The following is a 24,854-nucleotide window of genomic DNA, read 5'->3' as shown; positions in this document are numbered from 1 at the left end:
CCTCTAGTATTTATTTTCTGGCTGCCCTACCTGCATATGTACTCTTCTGTTACTATTTTTCACTGTTTTTTAGTTTTCAGCAGAGCTCTTACCACATTATGCAGTCACTTTAAAAAAAAAAATTTTTTTTTTTTTTTTTGAGACGGAGTCACAGAGTCACCCAGGCTTTAGTACAGTGGCACCATCTCAGTTCGCTGCAACCTCTGACTCCCTGTTTCAAGTGATTCTCCTGCCTCAGCCTCCCAAGTAGCTGGGATTACAGGCATGCACCACCACACCCGGCTCATTTTTGTATTTTTAGTAGAGACGGTTTCACCTTGGCCAGGATGGTCTCAATCTCTTGACGTCGTGATCCACCCGTCTCAGCCTCTCAAAGTGCTGGGATTACAGATGTGAGCCACCGCACTTGGCTGTGTAGTTACTTTTTTGTTATGGGTCTATTGTCTTCCCAGCCCAAAGTGAGTCCCACGTGGGCAATGACCCGCGCTGTCTTGTGTAGCACCTGGTAAGTACAGGGCCTGGTACACAGCAGGCACTCTGTAAGTGTCTGCTGAATGAATGAACCAATGGTTGTGTGAATTAATCTTGCCATCTGGTCTGTCACAGCTTCTTGGGGTGTTTGTGGAGCAAAGGTGATTTCTGATGTACTCCTTTTCCCTCCCCAGGAAAGGCTAACCGGTGGTTTGGGGTTGCTCCCCCTAAATCTGGAAAAATGAACATGAACATCCTTCACCAGGAAGAGCTCATTGCTCAGAAGAAACGGGAAATTGAAGCCAAAATGGAACAGAAAGCCAAGCAGAATCAGGTGGCCAGCCCTCAGCCCCCACATCCTGGCGAGTAAGTGCCTCCTGGGGCCTAGATGGGGATCTTTGAGAGTCACCAGCATAGAGTTGTGCTTGTGAAGGCAGTCAGTGTGTGCCTGCATCCAGCCTCATGATCTAAGGAATGACCTAGATGCCCTTGGGAGGCTCACTGTGGCAAGAGAGAAATGAGGGGTGTGTGGGAGCCCATAAGGCAGCCTGCCAACTCATTCACTCAGCAGTTATTTACTGCCGGCCAGCTGTGGGGCAGAGGGCAGGGGTATAAAGTAAAAAAATCTCTGCTCTGAGGCCAAGTGTGCTGGCTCACACCTGTAATTCCAGCACTTTGGGAGGCCAAGGCAGAGGATCGCTTGACGCCAGGAGTTTGAGACCAGCTTTGCCAACATAGTGAAACCCTGCCTCTACTAAAAAATATTAAAAAATTAGGTGGGCGTGGTGGCATGTACCTGTAGTCCCAGCTACTCAGGAAGCTGAGGCATTAGGATCTTGGGGACCTGGCAGGCAGAGGTTGCAGTGAGTCGAGAACCTACCACTGCATCCCACCCTGGGCAACAGAGTGGGACTCTGTCTCAAAAAACAAGCTCTGTCCTTATGGGGTCACTACTACTAGCAAAGAGATGCGGGTGCCACCCCAGAACTCCTGGAAGATAGCACTAGGCAGTGTGTTCCCAGGCCCTGTGACCACAGAGAAGCTTTGCATCCTGAAAGCCCAGGTGGAGCTGGCCCACTGAGGAAGCAGAGAAAGCCCTGCCCAGCAGAGGGCAAGAAGGGGAGAGAGACTGTATGTGAAGGGACAGCCTAAGCTGCTATACCAAAGGGGCTGTCCCTTAGTGGATGGGAGGTGGTTGGTAGCTCAGCAAGGGTTTCCACTTGACTATACTGAGAAATACTGAGGGCACCAAGGGTTTTCATCAAGGGGTGGTGTTGTGATGAGGGTGACCACATCCAAGCTTTTCAGGCTGGAGGCTGATAATCTGAGAGGCAGGCCCCTTCCTCTGCGGTCTGGAGTACAGAGCATGTTAACCTTCTCCAAGGCCTTGTCCCAGCTCTGGCCTCTCCTTTTCTTTCTTTTTTCTTTGAGCTGGGGTTTTGCTCTGTCACCCAGGCTGGAGTACAGTAGTAGTGGGATCATGGCTCACTGCAACCTTGAGCTCTTGGGCTTTAGTAGTTCTCCTGCCTCAGCCTCCCAAGTAGCTGGGACCACAAGGACGTGCCACCATGTCTGGCTAATTTTTTCTATTATTTATAGAGATGAAGTCTTGCTATGTTGCCCAGGCTGGTTTCAAACACTTAGACTCAAGTGATCCTTCCACCTTGACCTCCCAAAGGGAGGTTCCCCCCATCAACGGGATTGCAGTCATGAGCCACTGCACCCAGCAGCTCTTGCCTTTTCTTTTTTTTTTTCTTTTTTGAAACGGAGTTTTGTTCTTGTTGCCCAGGCTGGAGTGCAGTGGCACGATCTTGGCTCACTGCAACCTCCACCTCCTGGGTTCAAGAGATTCTCCTGCCTCAGGCTCCCAAGTAGCTGGGATTACAGACGTGCACCACTACGCTCGGCTAATTGTGTAGTTTTAGTAGAGATGGGGTTTCTTTATGTTGGTCAGGCTGGTCTTGAACTCCTGACCTCAGGTAATTCACCTGCCTTGGCCTTCCAAAGTGCTGAGATTACAGGTGTGAGCCACTGTGCCTGGCCTTTCTAACAATTTTTAATTGAAATGTATTTTGATTTAGGTGGAGCCACACTGTAGATATTGTTTTATATCCTGCTCTTTTGTTTTTCCTTTAACATTGTGTTTGATTGTCTAAAATTTCAACTTTTCAGGGCTGCCGCATCTTCCCTGTGGATGGCCCATAATTTATTTAACCAGTGCCCCCTGTTGACTTATTTAGGTTATTCATTTTTAGTTCATTGGTATTTCTTTTTCCTTTTTAAAGGAAAAGGCTAGCCCCGTGGTCTCCATGAGCTTTTACCACCTTTGGGTACATCCATATGGTGGATCATGTGGGTTTAAAAAGCAGTGTGTCTGAGGAATTTGAGATTGGAGCAGGATGGTGTGCTATAGTAGGAAATAGAAGAGGTAGAATGTGTGCTGTGATCACAATCTTATTTCCTCTGACTTCTAATTTAGAGAGCCAAATAAAGACATACCAGTGTTAATAGTGGTTGTTAAAAGTAGGGAGACTTAGTTGGGTTTTCCCATTCCTTTCTGTGTTTCAGTTTTTCTTTTCTTTTCTTTTCTTTTTTTTTGAAATGGTCCTACTTTGTCACCTAGGCTGGAGTGCAGTGGCACGATTGCAGCTTACCGCAGCCTCGACATCCTGGGTTCTGGTGATCCTCTATAGATCCGGGACTATAGACATGTGCCATCACACCCAGCTAATTTTTTGTATTCTTTGTAGAGATGGGGTTTTCTCCATACTTCCCGGGCTTATTTCAGTTTTTCTACATTGCCATTTGTTCCATAATGAGCCTCTATTACTTTTTTTTTTAAAAAAGAGACAAGATCTCACTCTGTTGCCCATGCTGAAGTATAGTGGTATGATCATACATCATGGTAGCCTCAAACTCCTGGGCTCAAGCGATTCTCCTGTCTCAGTCTCCTGAGTAGCTGGGATTACAAGGATGAGCCACCATGTTTAGCCAAAGCCTGTGTTTCTTTACCCATGTGTGCCTGCAGCTCAGAGCTGGGGGTCTGCAAAGCATCATACATTTCTAAGGAAACAGCCAAAGCAATCTTGCTGGAAGAATCACAGTGTATTTTGTATTTTTTTTTTTTAGATGGAGTTTTGCTCTTGTTACCCAGGCTGGAGTGCAATGGCACGATCTCGGCTCACCGCAACCTCCGCCTCCTGAGTTCAGGCAATACTCCTGCCTCAGCCTCCTGAGTAGCTGGGATTACAGGCACGTGCCACCGTGCCCAGCTAATTTTTTGTATTTTTAGTAGAGATGGGATTTCACCATGTTGACCGGGATGGTCTCGATCTGTTGACCTCGTGATCTACCCACCTCGGCCTTCCAAAGTGCTGGGATTACAGGTTTGAGCCACCGCGCCCAGCCTATTTTGTATTTTATCTCTACTCTCTCCCTCTTTTTTTTTCCAAAATATGTGTATAACTTTTTTAAAAATAACAAGTCAACACAAAGGCAAACCAAAGGGCCTACATATATTTAAATCAGAGCTGGGCACTGCTGATATGCTGTTGTCAGAGCTGCCCTTCCTGCCTGTCAGAAAATGGCATTGGCTAGGAACGGTGTCACATGCCTGTAGTCCTAGTGACTTGGGAGGCTAAGATGGGACCCTTACTTGAGGCCAGGAGTTCAAGACCAGCCTGGACAATATAGTAAGACCTTATCTCTACCCTCCCCTTGCAAAAAATAATTAAATTGAAATATCATCCAGGCATGGTGTCACCTGCCAGTAGTCCCTGTTTTCGCACCATTGCACTCTGTACTTTAGCCTGGGCAACGGAGCAAGACCCTGTCTCTTAAAAATAAATAGGTTGGATGCAGTGGCTCATGCCTGTGATCCCAACACTTTGGGAGGTTGAGGTGGTAGGATCACTTGAGGTTAGAAGTTCGAGACCAGTGTGGCCAACATAGTGAAACCCTGTCTCTACTAAAAAGACAAAAATTAGCCAGGCGTGGTGATGCACGCCTATAATCCCAGCTGCCCGGGAGGCTGAGGCACGAGAATCTTTTGAGCCCAGGTGGAGGAGGTTGCAGTGAACCAAGATTGCGCCACTGTACTCCAGCCTGGGTGACAGTGAAACTGCGTCTCAAATAAACAAATGAATGAATAAATAAATAGAGACATGTAAGCCCTGCCTTGGAGAACTCTAAGGTCTAGCAGGGGGACAGATGTGAGTCAGTAACAACCCAGTTTAACTAGCAAGGGAGGACAGGTGCTGTGCAGAAAGAGAGAAGGAACCGTCTTGTCCAAGGGCCATTTGGACCTGGAGATTCAATATTCAGGCAGAGATAATACATGGAGTAGTGCTCTTATCAGAACAAGATTGTTCCTAGCTTACGGTACCAAAGCCTGCTGTGTGCACTTTGCAGTATCTCCCGAAATCTCCGGGCACCAGTTTGTGGTCCCGGTAGGTGAGAATGCTGCAGTGAGTGAGGGGCCGTGATGGGCGAGGCAGTGGCCTCATCCTCATTCTTGTCTTCTGGTGCCCTCACTGCTCCTCTAGCTGGCTCACCCTCTCTATCCTCTGTCTTCGTTCTAGAATCACAAACGCACACAACTCTTCTTGCGTTTCCAACAAGTTTGCCAATGATGGCAGCTTCCTGCAGCAGTTTCTGAAGTTGCAGAAGTCACAGACCAGCACAGGTGAGTGTAGGCCTCCTGTTCCTTGGTGCTGCCCTCGCATCTCCCCCTGGGGTTGCTGGGCACGTGGGAAGTGATGGGTCACACCTCAGAATCCTTCTGTTCACCTCTAATCAAAGAGCCCCCTCATTCCATCATGCTTGCACCAAAGGCATAAATAAATAACTAATACATAAATAATTTTTGTTTTTTGAGATAGGATCTCAGTCTGTTGCTCAGGCTGGAATACAGTGGCTCAATCATAGCTCACTGCAGCTTTGACCTCTGGGACTCAAGCAAACCTTCCACCTTAGCCTCCCTGTGGCTGGGACTACAGGACACACCATCATACCTGGCTAATTTTTGTATTTTTTTTGTAGAGTTGGGATTTCATCACATTGTCCAGGCTGGTCTTGGACTCCTAAGCTCAAGCCATTCACCTGTCTCAGCCTCCCAAAGTGCTGGGATTACAGGCCACTGTACCCAGCCCAAATAATAAATATGTAAATTAATACCAGGGGGCAAATGTAGACCCCACAGTCAGGGTGTTTATCCTGTAGAAGCAGAGACAGATGAGTCAGGTGAGGCCGTGTTCAAGCCCTCCCCATGCTTGTGGGACCACTTTGGGAGATGGGAGGCATCTCCATACTGGGTCAGCTTGAACCCACCAGCAGGGGTGAGCAGGTCTTCTGTAGATGGGGTTTGCAGGGGCACTGGGCTGGCTTGAGACTCCTGAGCTGCATCAGAGAACAGCAGGTTCTGGGGCTCTTGCTGCAGCTGAGGTGCCCGGTGGGCAGGCAGTCATGGGTGCCCAACAGTGACCACTGGGGCACTGGTGTTTATCAGGTACCACCCTGTGTGCCAGGGAATATGGACTCAGTGCCTGCCATTTCCCTTGCTCTGTGCAAGCAGATGATGCCTGTGCTCTCACTGAATCCTCTGAAGGGACACCTCTCTCTACCTCTGTTTCTCTTTGGTAGACATCTGACAACACACATCATTGTCTCTTCACTCAGAATTCATAGATGTTGGCACAGTGGCTCACGCCTATGATCCCAGCACTTTGAGAGGCCGAAGGGGGCAGGATCGCTTGAGCTTGGGAGTTCAGGACCAGCCTGGGCAAAATGGCTAAACCTACTCTCTACAAAAAAAATACAAAAGATCAGCCAGGCATGGTCGTGTGTGCCTTTAGTCCCAGTGACTGGGTAGGCTGAAATGGGTGGATTGCTTTTGGTCCTGGGAGGTGGAGGTAAGAGTGAGTGAAGATCATGTCAGTGTACTCCAGCCTGGGTGGACAGCAAGACCCTATCTCAAAAAGGAAAAATAATCATAGATGTAACATTTTGCCTTTGAGACTTCTGATCTTTTTTAATCATGAAAAATACTCTGTGGGCACAACGGCTCACACCTGTAATCCCAGCACTTTGGGAGGCCAAGGTGTGCGGATCACTTGAGGTCAGGAGTTTGAGACCAGCTTGGCTAACATTGTGAAACCCCGTCTCTACTAAAAAATTAGCCAGGTGTGGTGGCGCACCCCTGTAATCCCAGCTACTCAGGAGGCTAAGGCAGGCAAATTGCTGGAACCTGAGAGGCGGAGGTTACAGTGAGCTGAGTTTGTGCCACTGCACTCCAGCCTAGGCAACAGAACAAGACTTCATCTGGAAAAGAAAAAAAAGAAAAATACCTGAGATTGGAGTCTTCCCGTCTCCCTTTCTTACAGCAAGTAATTGTTTAGAAATTGTGTTTCGACAACCCCCGTTGTCCTGTCAGGCAAGCAGTGTGTGCCATTATTTTGGATGTTTGACCCTTTACCCAGATGATGACATACCGTGCATTTTGTTCCATGCTTTTTTTTCTCCCACTCGAGGTGAATTTTTAGGTTTAAGTGGTCCATCTAAATCTCTCTCACTGAGTTCTGTAAGCAGCTGATTGTCTCCATTTCCATGCTTTCCATTTTGGAAGCTGAGGCTTAAAAAGATGAAGCCCTTGCTAGGCATGATGGCTCACATCTGTAATCCCTTTGGAAGGCTGAGGTGGGGGGATTGCTTGAATCCAAGAGTGTGAGACAAGCCTGGACAACACAGGAAGAATCCATCTCTGCAAAAAATAAAAATAAAATTAACCAGTCATGGTGGCATGCCTCTGTAGTCCCAGCTACTCTGGAGGCTGAGACAGGACGATTGCTTGAGCCCAGGAGTTCAGGAGGTCGAGACTGCAGTGAACCATGATTGCACCACTGTACTTCAACCTGGTTAACAAACTAAGACCCTGTCATTAAAAAAAAACGATGAGGCTCCCAAGTGCAGAGCTAGCCTCTGTCGTGATCAGTGGGGCCTTGGTCCTGCTCTCAGGGTGGTGAGCTGGCCAGTTTCATGATACTGCTTCCCACTGGACTCAGGGCTCTGCCTGAAGCTGTCACACAGCCCCACCCCATCCCCTGCCTTGGTGTGGGTGCTTGTGCACTGTGGGTCTTCTGGAGACCGAGGTGTGGGTTGGAATTGCTGGCTCCAGGTCCTCTGCACCTGGCCCCGCTGTCAGTGCCTCAGGGGATTCCCAGTCTTCCGCAGCAGGCAGTAACACCTGTGCAAGGAATGGGACCCCTGTCAGTAGGTTGGTCACCTGCAGGTGTGCAGTGTGACAAGCTAGGTGGGTAAATCATCACCCATGGGAAGCCTGCCCATGTCTCTAATTCTGAGGTTTACCAACCAGAGCCTGTTGTTGCTGGTGAGACAGCTGCTTTTCGACCTTTGTCAGGTTTCCTAAGCAGCAGCTAAGAAAAGTTAACCCAAGACCAAATTCATCCAAGAATAAAGAAGGCTGGTTTGAGTCCCTTCCCCATCAGCTCTCAGGCTGAGAACACCCAATAGGCTGGCCCTGGCCAGTCAGCCTGGCCACAGACCTCCAAGGGAATGGTTGTAAACTGGGATTTGGGGACTGGGGTCTTACCCGGCATAACTGACGTGTCCCTAGTCTGTGGGTGCAGCACAGTTGAGATGTCTACAGCAGAGCGGCCCCCTGCAGAGCCCCAGGCTTCTCTTCTGGTGGGGGGACTACAGTGAGTCCATTCGCTCTCAGCCTCACTGTCCCCATCTGTGGAATCAGAGTGGCTTCCTGATCCCCTGAGTTCTGGAAGTCAAGGACCTAACCCCCTGAGGGCCCACAGCACTTAGGTTAGGTGGGAAGCCAGGAGAGGTGCCCTGCAGACCCCAAGTGCGCATATCCTTCCTCCTATACCAGATACCCCCGCCAGCACGCCCATCGTCCCTCCCAGCACGCCCACCCCCAGCGCCGGGAAGAGGTCCCTCCTCATCAGCAGGCGGACAGGCCTGGGGCTAGCCAGCCTGCCGGGTCCGGTCAAGAGTTACTCACACGCTAAGCAGTTGCCCGTGGCGCACCGCCCAAGTGTCTTCCAGTCTCCGGATGAGGATGAGGAGGAGGACTATGAGCAGTGGCTGGAGATCAAAGGTAAGTTGTGGGAACTGCAGCTCCCCCACCGCCAGTACCTGTGCTCTAGCAGGGGGGATCTGTGGTCAGCAGGGCAAGTGTGGCCAGGGGCGTGGGTGCTTTGGACTGAGTTGCAGTCACCAGGCCTCCAAGCTCAGCCTTGGCCCCTCTGGGGTGAGAAGAGCAAAGGAGGGTAAGGGGTGGGGCAGGGGTGTTGCTGGGCATCAGAGCATGGGCTTCATCTTGGGAGCATTGGGACCCATCTTCCGCTCATGTAGTGGCTCATGCCAGCCAGGGCAGGGGCGCATGCCCTTCTTGCATTTGCTCCAGAAGGGTGTCCTGGCGTCTTTTCTTGGAGGAGCTTCTAAGGCTCTTCAGCTAGCCCTTGAGGCCCCAAAGCACTGCTCCTTACCATGGGTTACCTGTCGCCTGAGTTTAGGCCAGAGGTATGAGCCGTAGGTTGGAGGATGCTTTCTCCTGCCCCTGGGAAAGGATGGTCACTGGTCATGGGTGAGCTTGTCCAGACCACCCCAGTGTAGGAAGGCAAAGGCGGGTGGCTGCAGTGACAGCATTCCCAGCAAGTCCAGCCATGTCCACATTCAGGACGAGGCCCTGTGACACCTGAACCACACACGGAGGGCTGGCTGGTGAGATCACGTCACCCTGATGGCGCAGACTGAAGTGACCATGGAGTTGTGCCATAACAGCTTTGAGGCTCCTTGTTTCCGGCTATGTGTCTGAGTGGATCAGAGGCCAGCCTGGCCCCAGACCACTAGTCAGAAAGAATGGAGCTGGTGTGTGTCCTTTCCTTAGAGAGGTGCCCCAGCAGCTCCGACGGTGCCCTGTTGGGAACTGCTGTGTCACAAGGGGTATCAGGCATCTCTGGGCCTGTGAAGACTGCTATGGCCCACTGTGCATGTGGCCTCAGAAATGCCCTTGTTTCTGTCAGCAGCGACCAGGTTGGGATTATTGCTGGGCCCGTGGCAGGAGGGTGACCTAGGATGAAAGATGGGCACAGAATGCCCTGGGACCTCACAGGGGTCCTCCTTGGGCCACACACATCCCCCCACCCTGATTCCCAGCAGCCCAAGCAAAAAGGGGAATAAGATTAGCCACAGGTCTGGCATGCTGCCCAGTTGCCAGGCACTGGCTGGCAGCGAGAAATTTCTCCTGTGCGTCTCCTACAAGGGCTGCGATCTGTGTAGTAGCTGACAAACTCACAGCCTCAGAAACAGGCCAGGGAAAAAATGCAAAAGCATGTTCCACATGGCTCAGTGGGGAGGCTAATCCATATATAAAAATATATCTTTATAGCTCTATTCACTGAAAAGGTCCCGAGATAATGATTAAGCTCGTGGCATTGAGCATCCCTAATGCCCAGATGCTGGTCTGGAGATGCAGTTTCTCACTCACGGAAACCGACTTCTTGGAGAAATGGCTGGCTCTGGGTCTGGGCAGGAAGTGTATGAGATATCTTGGAGCACCCTGTCCTGGGTGGCAGGGAGGCCATCAGAGACTCCTGGGGCCATGTCCAGAGCCCTCAGGAGCCAGCTTGAAGAGGCTCCACCGGCCACAGAGCTTCTATGATGACACTAATTGCCGTGGATCGAAACCCACCCAGTGTGTTTAAACCAGAGTTCATGATGGTATTTTTTTTTTTAAAAAAGAATGTGTCATCTTTGAAGGATGAAAGGGAACCAATGTATTATGCTGAAAACTGGTAAAGAAGCAAAAGAATTAAGCATTTTCCCCGCAAAACCAGGGGAGGCTGGATATATTTTCCACCATCTTCCAGCCTGGTGCTCGCCACAGCCTCATACTTCTCTCCCACCCAGTGTGTCTCACAAAGACAGTTGAGATCGACTCCCCCCTCATCATGGTGTTTTGTGCCTGGACCTGGGATGCCCGACAGCCTCCTGCATCTCACACTCTTCTCCCCCCACCCCCTCTGTCGTTGTGGTCCGTAGAGAGAGTGTGCCTATTGACTGTGGGGTGTGTGAGTTGAACCCCAGTACTGACAGCCTCCTTAAAGTTTCACCCCCAGAGGGAGCCGAGACTCGGAAAGTGATAGAGAAATTGGCCCGCTTTGTGGCAGAAGGAGGCCCTGAGTTAGAAAAAGTAGCTATGGAGGACTACAAGGATAACCCAGCATTTGCGTGAGTATCTCTGGGGAAGGGAAGGCCATGCTGTTGCTGCACATGGGGGGCTGGATACTTGCTAGCGCGGGCCGGATGCTATTCTGAACGCTTTTGATTCTCACCAGAAGTGACAAGAGGCTCCCATGTGGCACGGAGACTTGCTTTTGAGTCCCTTGCTTGCCAGCCTGCGTTTTTTTTTTTTTTTGTATGATAGAAGCTGCAGGGTTGCACCCATCACAGATATTCATTTTCCTCTCTCTTCTGCAAACTTCCTCCTCTCCAGATTTTTGCACGATAAGAATAGCAGGGAATTCCTCTACTACAGAAAGAAGGTGGCTGAGATAAGAAAGGAAGCGCAGAAGTCACAGGCAGCCTCTCAGAAAGGTAGGTGGATGGAGCAGGCAGGAGATTCTGGGGAGGCCTGTGGACATACCGTGTCCTGATGCAGAATCCGGGTTCCTGGAGGCGCTGGAGTGGCCCTGTGTGGCACCAGTGGTTGAGGGCTATACCCTCCAAAGCATCTGGGGTCACTCTGGGAATGGGACTGACACCACCTTCCCCCTCAGTGCTCCAAGGATTTGGTGAAGCGTGAGCATCAAGCCACATGTGAGGGGTACACAAGTGCTCTTGGAGGTTGAGGTTGCTCCTAGGAGATCAGTTCAGAGCTGGACCCTGGGTAGTGGGGTTTTTGCCTGGTTCTTTGTTACATTAACAAGTGTTAATGAGCCCCAGCTTCCTCCTGAACACTGAGAACAGGGCAAGGCAAGTATAGTATTGGTCCGAGGGGCTGAGGAACGGACATTGTCAGCCGGTGCAATTCTGATGAGATGAGTTTCAGGGGAAGGGAAATGCTGGCCAGTCTTCGACTGCAATGACATAAAATGCCAGCCAAGTGCTGGTGGGTGGGTTTGGAGGGAATTGACATTTAGGCCAAGTGCGGGCTGCAAAGGTTTGTTCTTTGTGTCTCTTGTGGCCCTGTGCCCTGAGCCTCTCCCTAGGAGAGGAGGCCCAACAGCCATGTGACCTGGAGGGCTCCCATCTCCCCTCCTCCTCCACCCAGACCCGCTGTCACATTTGGATCCTTTGTCCTGGCTCGTGTCCAAGGCCCTCTCAACCTCCTGGGTGGGATGGGAAGGGGGGCAGGGGGTGGGGGCTCGAGGCATGTTGTTATATGAACTCTGGCATCTTGTCCCAATGCAGTAATCTGATTCCCATTTGCCTGTTTCTCTTTGCATCGTTTCTAAAACAAACCCACTTGTTACCCGTTGGGTTCTTAGAGAAGTTAGGCTGTTGGGTGTGGTGAGTTGAGCCCAGTACTGACAGCCTGCTTAAAGTTTCACCCCCAGAGGACGAAGAGGTCAAGAACCTTGCAGAAAAGTTGGCCAGGTTCATAGCGGACGGGGGTCCTGAAGTGGAAACCATTGCCCTCCAGAACAATCGTGAGAACCAGGCATTCAGGTAAGGGGGGCCCTGCCAGGGAGGTGACCGTCACCCTGGCCACAGCCCCCCCTGCAGGGGAGGACACTGGATCAGCACAGTCCTGCTATCTGCTTGGGTAACACTGTGAGAAGCTGACAGGTCCGAGAGTTTCTCATTCCAGAGGCTGGCTCTGCCTCCGCATGGGCATGTCCCCCGCACACATCAGCACCCTTGTGTGGTCTCTGAGGCAGGTGCATGGGGCCATTGGAGCTCTTGTGTCTTCCAGGCATCTTGTGGAGGATGTCTCCAGTACTTGTCCAGTTGCCTTTGGGACACATGGCAGCCCTTGGCTGGGGGCAGGTCAGGCTCTCGAGTGAAAATTAAAGCACTGTCTAGTTACGTTGTGTGCATTCCCAGGGTCTCCCTTTTATGACAAGGGAGGTGACAGGGAGTGGGGAACTTTAGGATCTGTGGTGTGGGAACACCCAGCCTGTGTGCGAGTTCCACAGAAGGGCAGGTGCGTGACAAGCAGCCCAGCCTCCCTGCCATCTCCGGCCATGTGGTCGCACCCTAGCCCTGTTGGCTGGGTCTGTGCTCACCAGCTCATCTGTTCATCGGGTGGGCTTGGCACTTGCTCTGTGGCCGGGGTGGTAGGTGGGTGCCTGGGGGATATGGGGGTGACATGCCCGTGAGCACATGCCTGGCCTCAGGTTACACAAGTCCCAACTCAGTCAGCGAGGAGGTGTGACCACGCATCCAAAAGTCTTAGAGCAGCGGCTCTCTGGGTGGGGTGGTTGATTCAGCAGCCCTAGACTTTGTCACAGATGGGGCAGCTGTGCCTCCGTGATTATTGGCTAAGGTTGTGGAGGGTGGGCAGACACGGCCAGGCCAGGCCCAGGCAGACAAGAGCAGTGGGGCACCATTGGCGGGTGGAACTGAGGGAGCCTAGGGACTGGGAACAGGGAGTGTCAAGGCTCAGCTGACCCAGTGGATAGGGACAGGGAGAGGGTCTGCTTGGGGCTCAGGTGTGCCCCAGTCTAGTACCTGTGTGGCTGGGGCCATGGATTGTTTGGGCGTTGAGTTCAGGAAAGGGATCTGCCTGGGACTGGAGACCCCCCCTACCAGAGGTCCTGAATCCTAGACTTGCCCTGGGGACCATTAAGTTGTTGGCTACAACTCTCAGGGTTGGGTCAGTAGTCCACTCCAAGTCATTGCATCTTTTCTTCATTTGCCTGATTAAGGCTATCTAAATAAGAAACTTAGTTTGCTGTTATTGTAGATAGACACTAACCGTGGAACCCTATCAAAGGAGAAGCAGGCAGGGATATGGAATTCGGTCCAAGGCCCAGAGCCTGGCACCTCTGCCCGGTCAGAGGGGTCCAGGACCCAGCCGCTGCAGTCCAGCCTCTCCTCTGATGTCAAAACTGAGAGATGAGGCCGGGTGTGGTGGCTCACACCTGTAATCCCAACACTTTGGGAGGCCAAGGCGGGCAGATCACAAGGTCAAGAGATTAAGACCATCCCGGTCAACATGGTAAAACCCAATCTCAAAAAAACAAAAAACTGAGAGATGATATTTATGCAGGTGGCCTGGGCCTCCTGTGTATCTTTCTATCTTGGGTGTTGCTGACAGGTGCCCAGCTTGTCAGGTGTGGCTGTGGAGGAGGCCAGGCTGGCTGAGGTCACCTGGGGTGGGCCCACACGGGATCAGTTGTCAGGCAGCCCCAAAGCACAGAAATGCTGGTTAGACCCACATGGTTGGCAGCCCTTCCTGCCCCCAAATCTAACAGCCACCTCATGTGGCTACTCCTGGCCCTTCCCTGTCACTCCTGTGGGCCAGGCACACCCCAGCCACTTTGGGAAACAATTCATGACCAACTGCATGGTTATAAAGAAGCTGGAGCCTGGGCGTGGTGTCTCGTGCCTGTAATCCCAGCACTTTGGGAGGCCGAGGCAGATGGATCACCTGAGGTCAGGAGTTCCAAGACCAGCCTGGCCAACATGGCAAAACCCCATCTCTACTAAGTATATAAAAATTAGCTGGGTGTGGTGGTGTGCACCTGTAATCCCAGCTACTTGGGAGGCGAGGCAGGAAAATCGCTTGAACCCGGGAGGCAGAGGTTGCAGTGAGCCTATATTGCGCCATTGCACTCTGGCCTGGGTAACATCGAAACTCCATCTCAAAAAATAAAAAAAGAATCTGGAAATGCCCAGTCCCTTGAGCTAGTCATTCTCCCATTTCTGAGATACATCCTGGAAATAATGTCAATAGAGCATCGGCCATAGTAATGAAAAGTCAGTGACAAATTCAGCATCCAGCCTTTGTGGACTAAATCATCAATGCATCTTCCTAGTGGAGTACGCTGCCTTCAGAAGGCACCCATGTGAGCCGCCATCCTGGCGTGCTGGACTCTCAGGCTTGAGGGAACTGAGGCAAGGCCAGTGAGTGAACATGTTTCCACTGTTCTAACAGGAAAGTCTTATGTCATCAGTTTCAAGAAGAAATTTTTTTTTAAAAAAATGGGATGCATAAAATAGGATCACAGTTCTATGAAGATAAATCTTTGCAGAAACTGGCAGGAAACACCTTAACCATGGTTATCCCTGGGCTCAGGGTGGGATTAGTTCCACCAGTGGGGAGCCTTGGTGGTGCACCCAGCCCTGTTGTAGATGGAGGGCTCTTATTTTCTCCCCCCATGGGGGTCCATCATTGGGTGCCATTGTAACCCCTGTAACAAGGATGTATGATGCATCCTTGGGCCATCCTGGAGCAGACTCCAGGTGAACCACCAGCTGAGGCCAGGAAGGGGCCCCCACACCCCCGTGCCCACCTGCCCTGGCAAGTGAGCCTCTCCAGCTTGGCCTCAAATGCATGTCTGAACTCACCTGGCTGTTCAGTGTCTTTTCCAAATCTGACCAACTTTTCCCTTCCCTCCTGAACAGTTTCTTTTGCCTCTTAATTTTTACAAATGTCCCTCACTGGGTTAGATTTGTGCCACGACCCAGGATTACAAAAGAGATGCTGCCATCTCCTGTTCTTCTACCCTCCCCAGGTACCGGATGTTAGCTGGGCCATATACATACAGGCTCATATAGAAACTGTCTAAGGGGTCTCTCACTGCTCTCTGTTACTTGAATAAATGAATGAATGGTGGAGTCTCGCTCTGTCATCCATGCTGGAGCGCAGTGGCCCAGTCTTGGCTCACTGCAACCTCCACTGCCCAGGTTCAAGGGATTCTCCTGCCTCAGCCTCCCGAACAGCTGGAACTATAGGCATGTGCCACCATGCCCAGCTGATTTTTGTATTTTTAGTACAGACAGGATTTCACCATGTTGGCCAGGCTGGTCTTGAATGCCTGACCTCAGGTGATCTGCCCGCCTCAGCCTCGAAAAGTGCTGGGATTACAAGCGTCAGCCACTGTGCCTGTCCTCTATCTTTTGTACAAAAGGAATTCACAGCATGCTTGGCCCTTTAGTTCATTTCAGTAGCATGCCTTGGTGCTATGACCATCCCTCCGGATTCACAAGTGCAGGTCCAGCCCCGTCTTGTTCAGCACTGTAACGTGTTCAGGGCTGTACACGCCTTCAGTTCTCTCCCAGTGCTCTGCCACTTGGAGCTGAGCCAAGACTTTCCCTTTTGGCATAGACCCCAAAGACAGTCTTGTGAGCTGGGAGGGGACTGTATGGTCTGAGAGGTTCCAGTAAGTGTGGAACCCAGCTCTGAACCCAGCACCCCTGCCCTGCTCCTCAGGCTGGGTAGGAACTGAGGAGACCTGTGGCTTCTAGTCACACTGCCTTGAGGTTTCCTGCCCACAAATGGAGTAGAAATTGGCTCCCTGGTCTGTTCTGATGTTCAGTGTCTCGCAGATGCATTTGAGAAGCCCTTGGGATCAGGACCTGTCCTGCCCTGTCTGGGTTCTGGTGTCTCCCCACAGTCTGAGATTTGGTGTGAAGGTCTCGCTTTTCTCAGGACTTTAGGGAGTGTCTAAGGGTCCCTGCCCTTTCCCTTTGAAGCAGGGTGAACAATGACATTGTGATGGGTGCCTGATAAAGATAGGGTAACGATTGGAGTGACCCACCGTGCAAAGGAAGGGCGTCGGGCCACCAGAAACAGCAGCCACTGTCGGGAGGCCTGGCGGGGCAGGAGGCCACAGTGGAGACCGTGACTCTGACGTGACCACGAAGTGACTCTGGCCAACATGGACACAAAGCCAGAGCTGCTCCTGCCCAGAATCACAGCAGGGCCTTGGGCCCAGCTGACAGTGTACCCCCAACTCTCCTTTGCAGCTTTCTGTACGAGCCCAACAGCCAAGGGTACAAGTACTACCGACAGAAGCTGGAGGAGTTCCGGAAAACCAAGGCCGGCTCCACAGGCACCCTCACGGCACTCGACCCCAGCCTGAAGCGCAAGTCCCCTCCTGAGGCCCTGTCAGGGTCCTTGCCCCCGGCCACCACCTGCCCTGCCTCATCCACGCCTGCTCCCACCATCACCCCTGCTCCAGCTGTGTCTGGGAAGCCAGCCTCCGCAGCCACTGTGAAGAGGAAGCGGAAGAGCCGGTGGGGGCCTGAAGAGGATAAGGTGGAGCTCCCACCTGCTGAGCTGGTGCAGAGGGATGTGGATGCCTCTCCCTCACCTCTGTCAGGTGGGCATACCCCCTACCCCATCACTGAGCATAGTGTCTTCAAGGTTCATCCACATTACAGCTTGTATCAGAATTTCATTCCTTCTGTGGCCGCATCTTCCACTGTTTGTACATACCACATCTGGCTTATCCACTCATCTGTGAATGAACCGTTAGGTTGTTTACACCTCTTGGCTTTTGTGAATATTACTGCTGTGACTTTCTGACTCCATTTTCAGTTCTCTTGTCGGTATACCTGGGTGTGGAATTGCTGGGCCTATTGCAATTGACTTGTTTTTTTTTTAGAAATGGAGTCTCATTCTGTTGCCCAGGTTGGAGTACAATGGCGCAATCTCAGCTCACTGCAACCTCTGCATCCTGGGTTCAAAGAATTCTCCTGCTTCAGCCCCCTGGGTAGCTGGGATTATAGGCTCCCACTACCACACCCAGCTAATTTTTGTATTTTCAGTAGAGACAGGATTTTGCTGTGTTGCCCAGGCTGGTCTCAAATTCTTGCTCTGTTGCTCAGCCAGTTGATCCACCTGCCTCAGCTTCCAAAAGTGCTGATTATAGGTATGAGCTACCACGCCTGGCCTGTAATTCTGCTTTTAACTTTGAGGAACCTGCAGCTGCACCATTTTACATTCCCACCAGCAGTGCACAAGGGTTCTACTTTTCCTGCATCCTCACCATTTTTTTTTTTGAGACGGAGTTTCGCTCTTGTTACCCAGGCTGGAGTGCAATGGCACGATCTCGGCTCACCGCAACCTCCGCCTCCTGGGTTCAGGCAGTTCTCCTGCCTCAGCCTCCTGATTGGCTGGGATTACAGGCACGTGCCACCATGCCCAGCTAATTTTTTGTATTTTTAGTAGAGATGGGGTATCACCCTGTTGACCAGGATGGTCTCGATCTCTTGACCTCGTGATCCACCCGCCTTGGCCTCCCAAAGTGCTGGGATTACAGGCTTGAGCCACTGCGCCCAGCCATCACCATTTTTTTAAATAAAAAAATTTTATAGAGACGGGGTCTCACTATGTTGCTGAGGCTGGTCTTGAACTCCTGTCCTCAAGTGATCCTCCTGCCTCAGCCTCCCAAAGTGCTAGGATTATAGGCAAGAGCCATACCCTCCTCCTCTTATTACAGCCACCCTAGGAGTTGTGAAGTGGTGTCTCATTGTTGGGTTGGCATGTCCCTGATGATGCTGCTGAGCATCTTTCACATGCTTGTTGACCATGTGTAAAAATGTCTGTTTTAGTCCTCTTCTGCCCGCCTTTTATTTTTTTTTTGACATGAGGTCTCTGTCGCCTGCGTTCAAGTATACTGGCACAATCATTAGGTCACTGATGCCTCTACCACCCTGGCTAAAGGAATCCCTACACCTCAGCCTCCCGAGTAGCTGGGACCACAGCTTACCTCACTCTGCCAGTTTTTGTTTGTTTGGAGACAAAGTCTCACTCTATTGGTCAGCCTGCAGTGCAGTGGCTCCATCTCAGCTCACCACAACCCACCCCTTCCCAGGTTCAAGCAATTCTCCTGCCTCAGCCTCTAGGGTAGCTGGGACTGCAGGTGCACACCACCATGCCCAACTACTTTTTGTGTTTTTCTTTTTTAATAGAGACAGGGTTTCACCATGTTGACCAGGCTGGTCTTGAACTCCTGACCTCAAGTGATCCACCTGCCTCAGCCTCCCAAAGTGCTGGGATTATAGGTGTGAGCTACTAGGCCTGACCTTGAACGGTTATTATAAAAACAAGGCCTCACTATGTTACCCAGGCTGGTGTTAAATGCCGGGGCTCAAGCTATCTCCTGCCTCAGCCTCTCTGAGGTTTACAGGCATGAGCCACTGAACCCAGCCTCCTTTGCCCGTTTTAAAGTTGAGTTGTTGTGTTGTTGAGTTATACAAGTTCTTTACTTTCTCTCATTTGATGGGTTGTCTTTATACTTTACTAATAGTGGCATTTGATCCATAGAATTTAAAAATTTTTTTTTCTTTTTTTAATGTGGCCAAAAAGTATTGTTTTTTTTTTTTGAACTGAAGGCAGATCCTCCAGGGGGTGGCAGTGCCAGGGAGGGGGCAACTAGTTGTGCAGTCCCCCAGTGCCTGCTGTAAGCCAGCACTCCCCAGAAATGAAATTTTAATGGGTCAAATTTATCTATTTTTTCTTCTGCAGTTTATCTTTTTGGTGTAATATTTAAGGAACCATTGTCAAATCTGGCATGAAGATTTTCCCCTGTGTTTTCTACCAAGAATTTTGTAGCTTTAGCTCTTAAATTTAGATCTTTAGTGTTTTTTTTTAAATTGTTTGTTTGTTTTTTTGAGATAGGTTTTCACTCTGTCACCCAGGCTGAAGTGCAGTGGCTACTCACTGCAGCCTCTACCTCCCCAAGCCCAAGTGATCTGTGATCTTTCTACCTCAGCCTCCCAAGTAGCTGGGACCACAAGTGCATGCAAGCACACCTGGCTAATTTTTTATTTTTACTTTTTGTAGAGATGGGGTTTCACCATGTTGCCCAGGCTAGTCTTGAACTCCTGAGTTCAAGCAGTCCTCCTGCTTTGGCCTCCCTGAATGTTGGGATTACAGGCATGAGCCCCTGCACCCAGGGTCTTTGGTCCATTTTGAGTTAATTTTTCCAACTTTATTCTTTTTTTTTTCTTTTTTGAGACAGGATCTCACTCTGTTGCCCAGGCTGGAGTGCAGTGGCATAATCATAGCTCCCTGCAGTCTTGACCTCCCGACTTCAGTCAATTCTTCTGCCTCAGTATCCCAAGTAGCTGTGACTATAGACGTGCTGTTCCATGCCTGGCTAATTTTTATTTTTTTATTTTTATTTTTTATTTTTGAGACAGAGTCTCATTCTGTCGCCAGGCGCCAGGCTGGAGTGCAGTGGCGTGATCTCCGCTCACTGCAACCTCTACCTCCCGGGTTCAAGCAATTCTCCTGCCTCAGCCTCCCGAATAGCTGGAACTACAGACGTGCACCACCATGCCCAGCTAATTTTTTATATTTTGGTAGAGACGGGGTTTCACCATGTTGACCAGGATGGTCTTGATCTCTTGACCTCGTGATCTGCCTGCCTCGGCCTCCCAAAGTGCTGGGATTACAGGCATGTAAATCCCAAAGTGGACCGTGAGCCACCGCACCCGGTCCAATTTTTATATTTTTTGTGTTGATATGGGATTCCACTATGTTGCCCAGGCTGGTCTCAAGCAGTGCTGCCACCTCAGCCTCCCAAAGTGCTGGGATTACAGGCATGAGCTACTGCACCCAGTCTGTTTCTGGATTCTTTAGGGTTTTTTACATTTAAATTTGTGTTATCTTCAAACAGAAATAGTTTTACAACTTCTTTTCCAACTTGGATACTTCTTTCTTTTTCGGCATAATTCCTCTGTCTAGGACTTCTAGTACTGTATTGAATGAAAATGGTGGAAGTATACATCCTTGTCTTGTTCCTGATCTTAGGGGAAAGCTTTCAGCCTTTTACCAGTCTGTGAAATGTATGATGTGTGGGTGTGGTGTTAGCTGTGTATTTTTTATGTATGGACTTTATTGTGTTGAAGAAGTTTACTTCTTTTTTTTCTTTTTTGAGATGGAGTTTTGCTCTTGTCGCCTAGGCTGGAGTGCAGTGGCACAATCTCAGCTCACCACAACCTCTGCCTCCCAGGTTCAAGAAGTTCCCTTGTGTCAGCCTCCCAGGTAGCTGGGATTACAGGTGTGTACCACCATGCCTGGCTAATTTTGTTTTTTTAGTAGAGATGGGGTTTCTCCATATTGGTCAGGCTGGTCTTGAACTCCTGACCTCAGGTGATCCTCCTGCCTAAGCCTCCCAAAATGCTGGGATTACTGAAGTGAGCCACCACACCTGGCTCTTTTGGGGTTTTTTTGAGACAGAGTCTTGCTCTGATGCCCAGGCTGGAGTGGTGTGATCTTGGCTCGCTGCAACCTCTGCCTTCTGGGTTCAAGCGATTCTCCTGCCTCAGCCACCCTTAGTACCTGGGACTACAGGTGCCTGTCACCATGTCCGGCCAATTTTTATATTTTTGATAAAGACAGGGTTTCACCAGGTTGGCCAGCCTGGTCTCAAACTCCTGACTTCAGGTGATCCACCTGCTCCAGCCTCCCAAAGTGCTGGGATTACAGGTGTGAGCCACTGTGCCTGGCTGGACATTCACTTCTGTTCCTGGTTTATTGAGTGTTTTTATCATGAAAATGTTTTAGTTTTTGTTAGAAGCTTTTTCTGAATCTATTAAAACAGTCTGGGTGCGGTGGCTTCCACCTGTAATCCCAACACTTTGGGAGGCTGAGATGGGCAGAGCATTTGTGTTCAGGAGTTGAAGACCAGCCTGGCCAACATGGTGAAACTCCATCTCTACTGAAAAATTACAAAAATTATACGGGCATGATGGCACATGCCTGTAATCTCAGCTACTCGGGAGGCTGAGGCGGGACAGTCTCATGAACCCAGGAGGCAGAGGCTGAAGTGAGCTGAGATTGTGTGACTGCACTTCAAGACCATGCCCAACTAATTTTTGTATTTTCAGTAGAGACGGGGTTTCACCATGTTGGCCAGGATGGTCTTGAACTCCTGATCTGCCCACCTTGGCCTCCTAAAGTGCTGGGATTACAGGCGTGAGCCACCACATCTGGCCATTAGTGGCCCTTTTTGCGGGACCCATAGTGTTATTCAAGGTTTACGGTATTGCACTAAGCCCGAGAGCTCTCTCTTTACCTCAATATGCAACTTACTAAAGGGACAGACAGCTCGTGCAGAGATGATTAGCATTACCTGATGTTTCAAGTAGATATTCTCAACACTTGAGCTCACTACAATAGCAACAGGGGGTTACAAAATGATTACAGTAGCACAGTGTGCACTACAGCTAATGCTATGCAGTTAAGATTTATTCTGGCATCTTTACGTTTGTTTACGTTTCTCTTGACTACAGTCTAAATGCACTATTTACAGTCTGTGTGCATAAGTTTTGATAAAATTTAACTTTCTGCAATGTGTATATGATTTTTTGGGGTTTTTTTTGAGATGGAGTGTCACTGTGTCGCCTAGGCTGGAGTGCAGTGGCGCGATCTCGGTTCACTGCAACCTCCACCTCACGGGTTCAAACGATTCTCTTGCCTCAGCCTCCTGAAGAGCTAGGATTACAGGTGTGTGCCACCACATCTGGCTAATTTTTGTATTTTTAGTAGAGAAGGGGTTTCACCATATTGGTCAGGGTGGTCTCGGACTCCTGACCTCGTGATTCGCCCACCTCAGCCTCCCAAAGAGCTAGGATTACAGGTGTGAGCCACCACACCTGGCCTGCAATGTGTATATGTTTTATGGTGGTCAGTGATAGACTGTCATCTACATATATTTTATACATTCATGACATACTTAACTTTTTCTCAATTTTTTTCAGTATTTCTAGGTTACATGGTTCATCTTTTTTCGATTTGTTGCAAATCTCCAAAAATTTTTTCAATATATTCACTGAAAAAAATCAGCATATTAAGTAGACCTGTGTAGTTCAAACCCATGTAGTTCAAGGTCAACTGTAACATTAGTGTAGGTGTGCAGTAGGCAGTGCCATCTAGGTTTGTGGAAGTACAGTCTATGATGCTCACACATTGGCAACAGTGCCCAATGATGTATTTTCAGAATGGTCCCCTTCATGAAGTGATTCCTGACTGTATTTGTGTCTTTGGGTCTAAAGTGAGCCTTTTTTTAAAAAAACATAAATAGAGACGTGGTCTCGCTATGTTGCCCAGGCTGGTCTCAAACTCCTGGGCTCAAGTTATCCCCCTGCCTGAGTTACCCTTATTCAGTGGCCAAGAGGTCCTCCATGCTCCACACCAGGATATGGGGAAGCCAGGGTGGGTACTGGCTCTAGCCCTGCCCAGGGGGTCCAGATGCCTTAGTCTCCCAAAGTGCTTAGATTACAGGTGTGAGCCACCACATTGGGCCAGTACTTGGATTCTTTCTTGTCATAGAAAGTTCAGGAAGCCAGCAGCCTTCCCAGGTCAGGTGGCCAGCCTCTTGGACCTGCTTGTCCCACTCAGGGACAGCTGCTTGCTCGGTGCCTCCCTGGTCCCAAGGGCCTCAGAGATTCTAGGTCAAGAAGAAAAGCTAGTAAATGAAGATTCTTGTGCTTAACAGGGCTGTAGCCAGCAACTCCAGCCAGGGTAGGGGGTACCCAGGATTGGTTTGTCACTCAGGTGCCTCACCCTAGTGCTTAGATCCCAGCTCTGAGACACCCAGTGGATGAAGAAGCCGCCCTGTGGTCTAGTTGGACAGAGCAGGCTCCAAGGTCTCAGGCCCAGGTACAAGTCCCACTGATCCGTGTCCTCAGGGAGCATGGCAGCCCTCACCTGCCTACTCAGTGGTAGAGTGGGCCTGGGGAAAGGGACTGTAGGCAATCGGGCAGACACTCAGACTTCGGCTCCTGCGTCTTCCACAGTGCTCCCCCACAGAGCTCCCCCACATCTCTCAGTGCCCCATAAACTGAGGGAGGACCAAGAGTGCAAATGTTGGTCATTCTTAGCAGCAAAGCCCGAGTGCTGATGAGCTGGGAGGACCCAAGTCTTCTCCTTTCCCAGAGGGCATGCTGCACCCCTCTGCTCACTTCCCCTGGGAAGCACTGTGCACCCAAGGAGTGGTGGTTTCTGCTGCCCAGGTGGGGCCGTCACAGCCTCTGTGTGTCAGTGTTGCTGGTGCCTGCCAAGTTCCACAGCTGATGCCAAATTAAACGTCAGCTGCTCTGAGGATGGTTGGCTGCCTCCCCTGAAGGATCTAAGGGCGCTGCACAGCTGAGTCTTACGCCAGACTCTGAATCTATGCGTGCTTATACCAGGTGTCTGTTAGCAGTGGGGCTGCCTTCTGAGAGCCCGCTTGTGAGTGCACCCACGCATGCCCACATGCCGCCTCAGCTCTCATGTCTCCGGCTCCGCAAATTTCCTGCCCTATCACTCATTAACTGTGTGACCCTGAGTGAGTCCCCTCTGATTCCTGGTGTCCACATCTGCAATGTGGTGGTTCGTAGAGCCTGGCTGGAGAGGTCACAAGAACACAACTCATGGCCCTCACGTATTGTGTGGCACTGACAATCGTGACATGAGGGCCCCATGTGCTGCAGGCCCTGCCCTGGGTGCCTGGAGTGTCCTGAAGGTGTGAGACTCATAGCACACCCCAGTGTGAGAGCGAGGTTGGAGTGTACCTGTCAGGCTCTGACTGCCCTGTGTCTTCGGTTTCCAGTTCAGGACCTCAAGGGGCTTGGCTATGAGAAGGGGAAGCCCGTGGGTCTGGTGGGTGTCACGGAGCTGTCGGATGCCCAGAAGAAGCAGCTGAAGGAGCAGCAGGAGGTAAGACTGGGGACAAAAGGACAGGGGCATGGCTGGTGCCCATAGAGTGTTGTCCTCTACCCCCAGATGCAGCGGTCATGGGTTCACATGCTTGCCGAGTTCCTGTGTTTGGTTGGAACCCGTGGCCAGCAGGGAGGCTCCAAGGCAGGCAGGTCCCCCTGCCCCAGTAGGTGACATGCCACCCCCACTGCACCTGAGTGGCCTTTCAGGTTGCCTGGGAGATGCTGACCCTTGGGGCAGCCCCTGTGGCCTGTGATGCCTGGCCTGAGATGCCCTGCCTAATCTCTGTGACTGCTTCCTGCCATGCTCCAGGCTGGTCCCATGGGATAGTCTCTGCTGATGTTCTCTGTCTGCAGTCCTCTGCCGTGTCTAGTGCAGGACCTCCCTGGTCGGCACAGGGCACCCTGAGAGGCTTGAGGCTGACCACTTGGAGTTGGGCAGTGTTGGTGTTGGCTTCCCTGAGGAGCTGCAGGTGCCTGCCTGTCAGTTCCTGTGGCTGGCTCACTCCGACCCATCCTCCAGGCCCTCAGCCCTGTCACATCTCCTTCGACCCTCCCAGGGATTAGGAGCCTGAGTTACCCTCATTTAGTGGCCAAGAGGTCCTCCATGCTCCACACCAGGATACGGGGAACCTAGGGTGGGTCCTAGCTCCAGCCCTGCCCAGGAGGTCCAGATGAGCCAGAGCCCGGTGGGAGGCTGGCCCTCACAGAAGGTGGGGAGCAGGGGCGGGGCTCCAGCAGGCCAAGGC

At 50.9% G+C, this 24,854-nt stretch overlaps 1 protein-coding gene across 1 annotated transcript in view; it reads left to right on the top strand.

The window, feature by feature from the left end:
- SUGP1 (SURP and G-patch domain containing 1) overlaps positions 1-24,854 on the top strand; it is a 30,541-nt gene that overhangs the window by 2,891 nt on the left and 2,796 nt on the right. The window contains exons 2-9 of the mRNA XM_002763745.6: positions 666-837; positions 5,052-5,155; positions 8,369-8,596; positions 10,608-10,731; positions 10,997-11,097; positions 12,048-12,171; positions 16,420-16,775; positions 24,000-24,106. Coding sequence (XP_002763791.1) covers positions 666-837; positions 5,052-5,155; positions 8,369-8,596; positions 10,608-10,731; positions 10,997-11,097; positions 12,048-12,171; positions 16,420-16,775; positions 24,000-24,106 — 1,316 coding nt within the window. The remainder of the gene's footprint in view (positions 1-665; positions 838-5,051; positions 5,156-8,368; positions 8,597-10,607; positions 10,732-10,996; positions 11,098-12,047; positions 12,172-16,419; positions 16,776-23,999; positions 24,107-24,854) is intronic.

This window comes from Callithrix jacchus, chromosome 22 (genome assembly GCF_049354715.1).
Source record: "Callithrix jacchus isolate 240 chromosome 22, calJac240_pri, whole genome shotgun sequence".
Taxonomy (NCBI): domain Eukaryota; kingdom Metazoa; phylum Chordata; class Mammalia; order Primates; family Cebidae; genus Callithrix; species Callithrix jacchus.
Note: the sequence above shows the minus strand (reverse complement) of the source record. Positions and strands in the feature narration are given on the sequence as shown.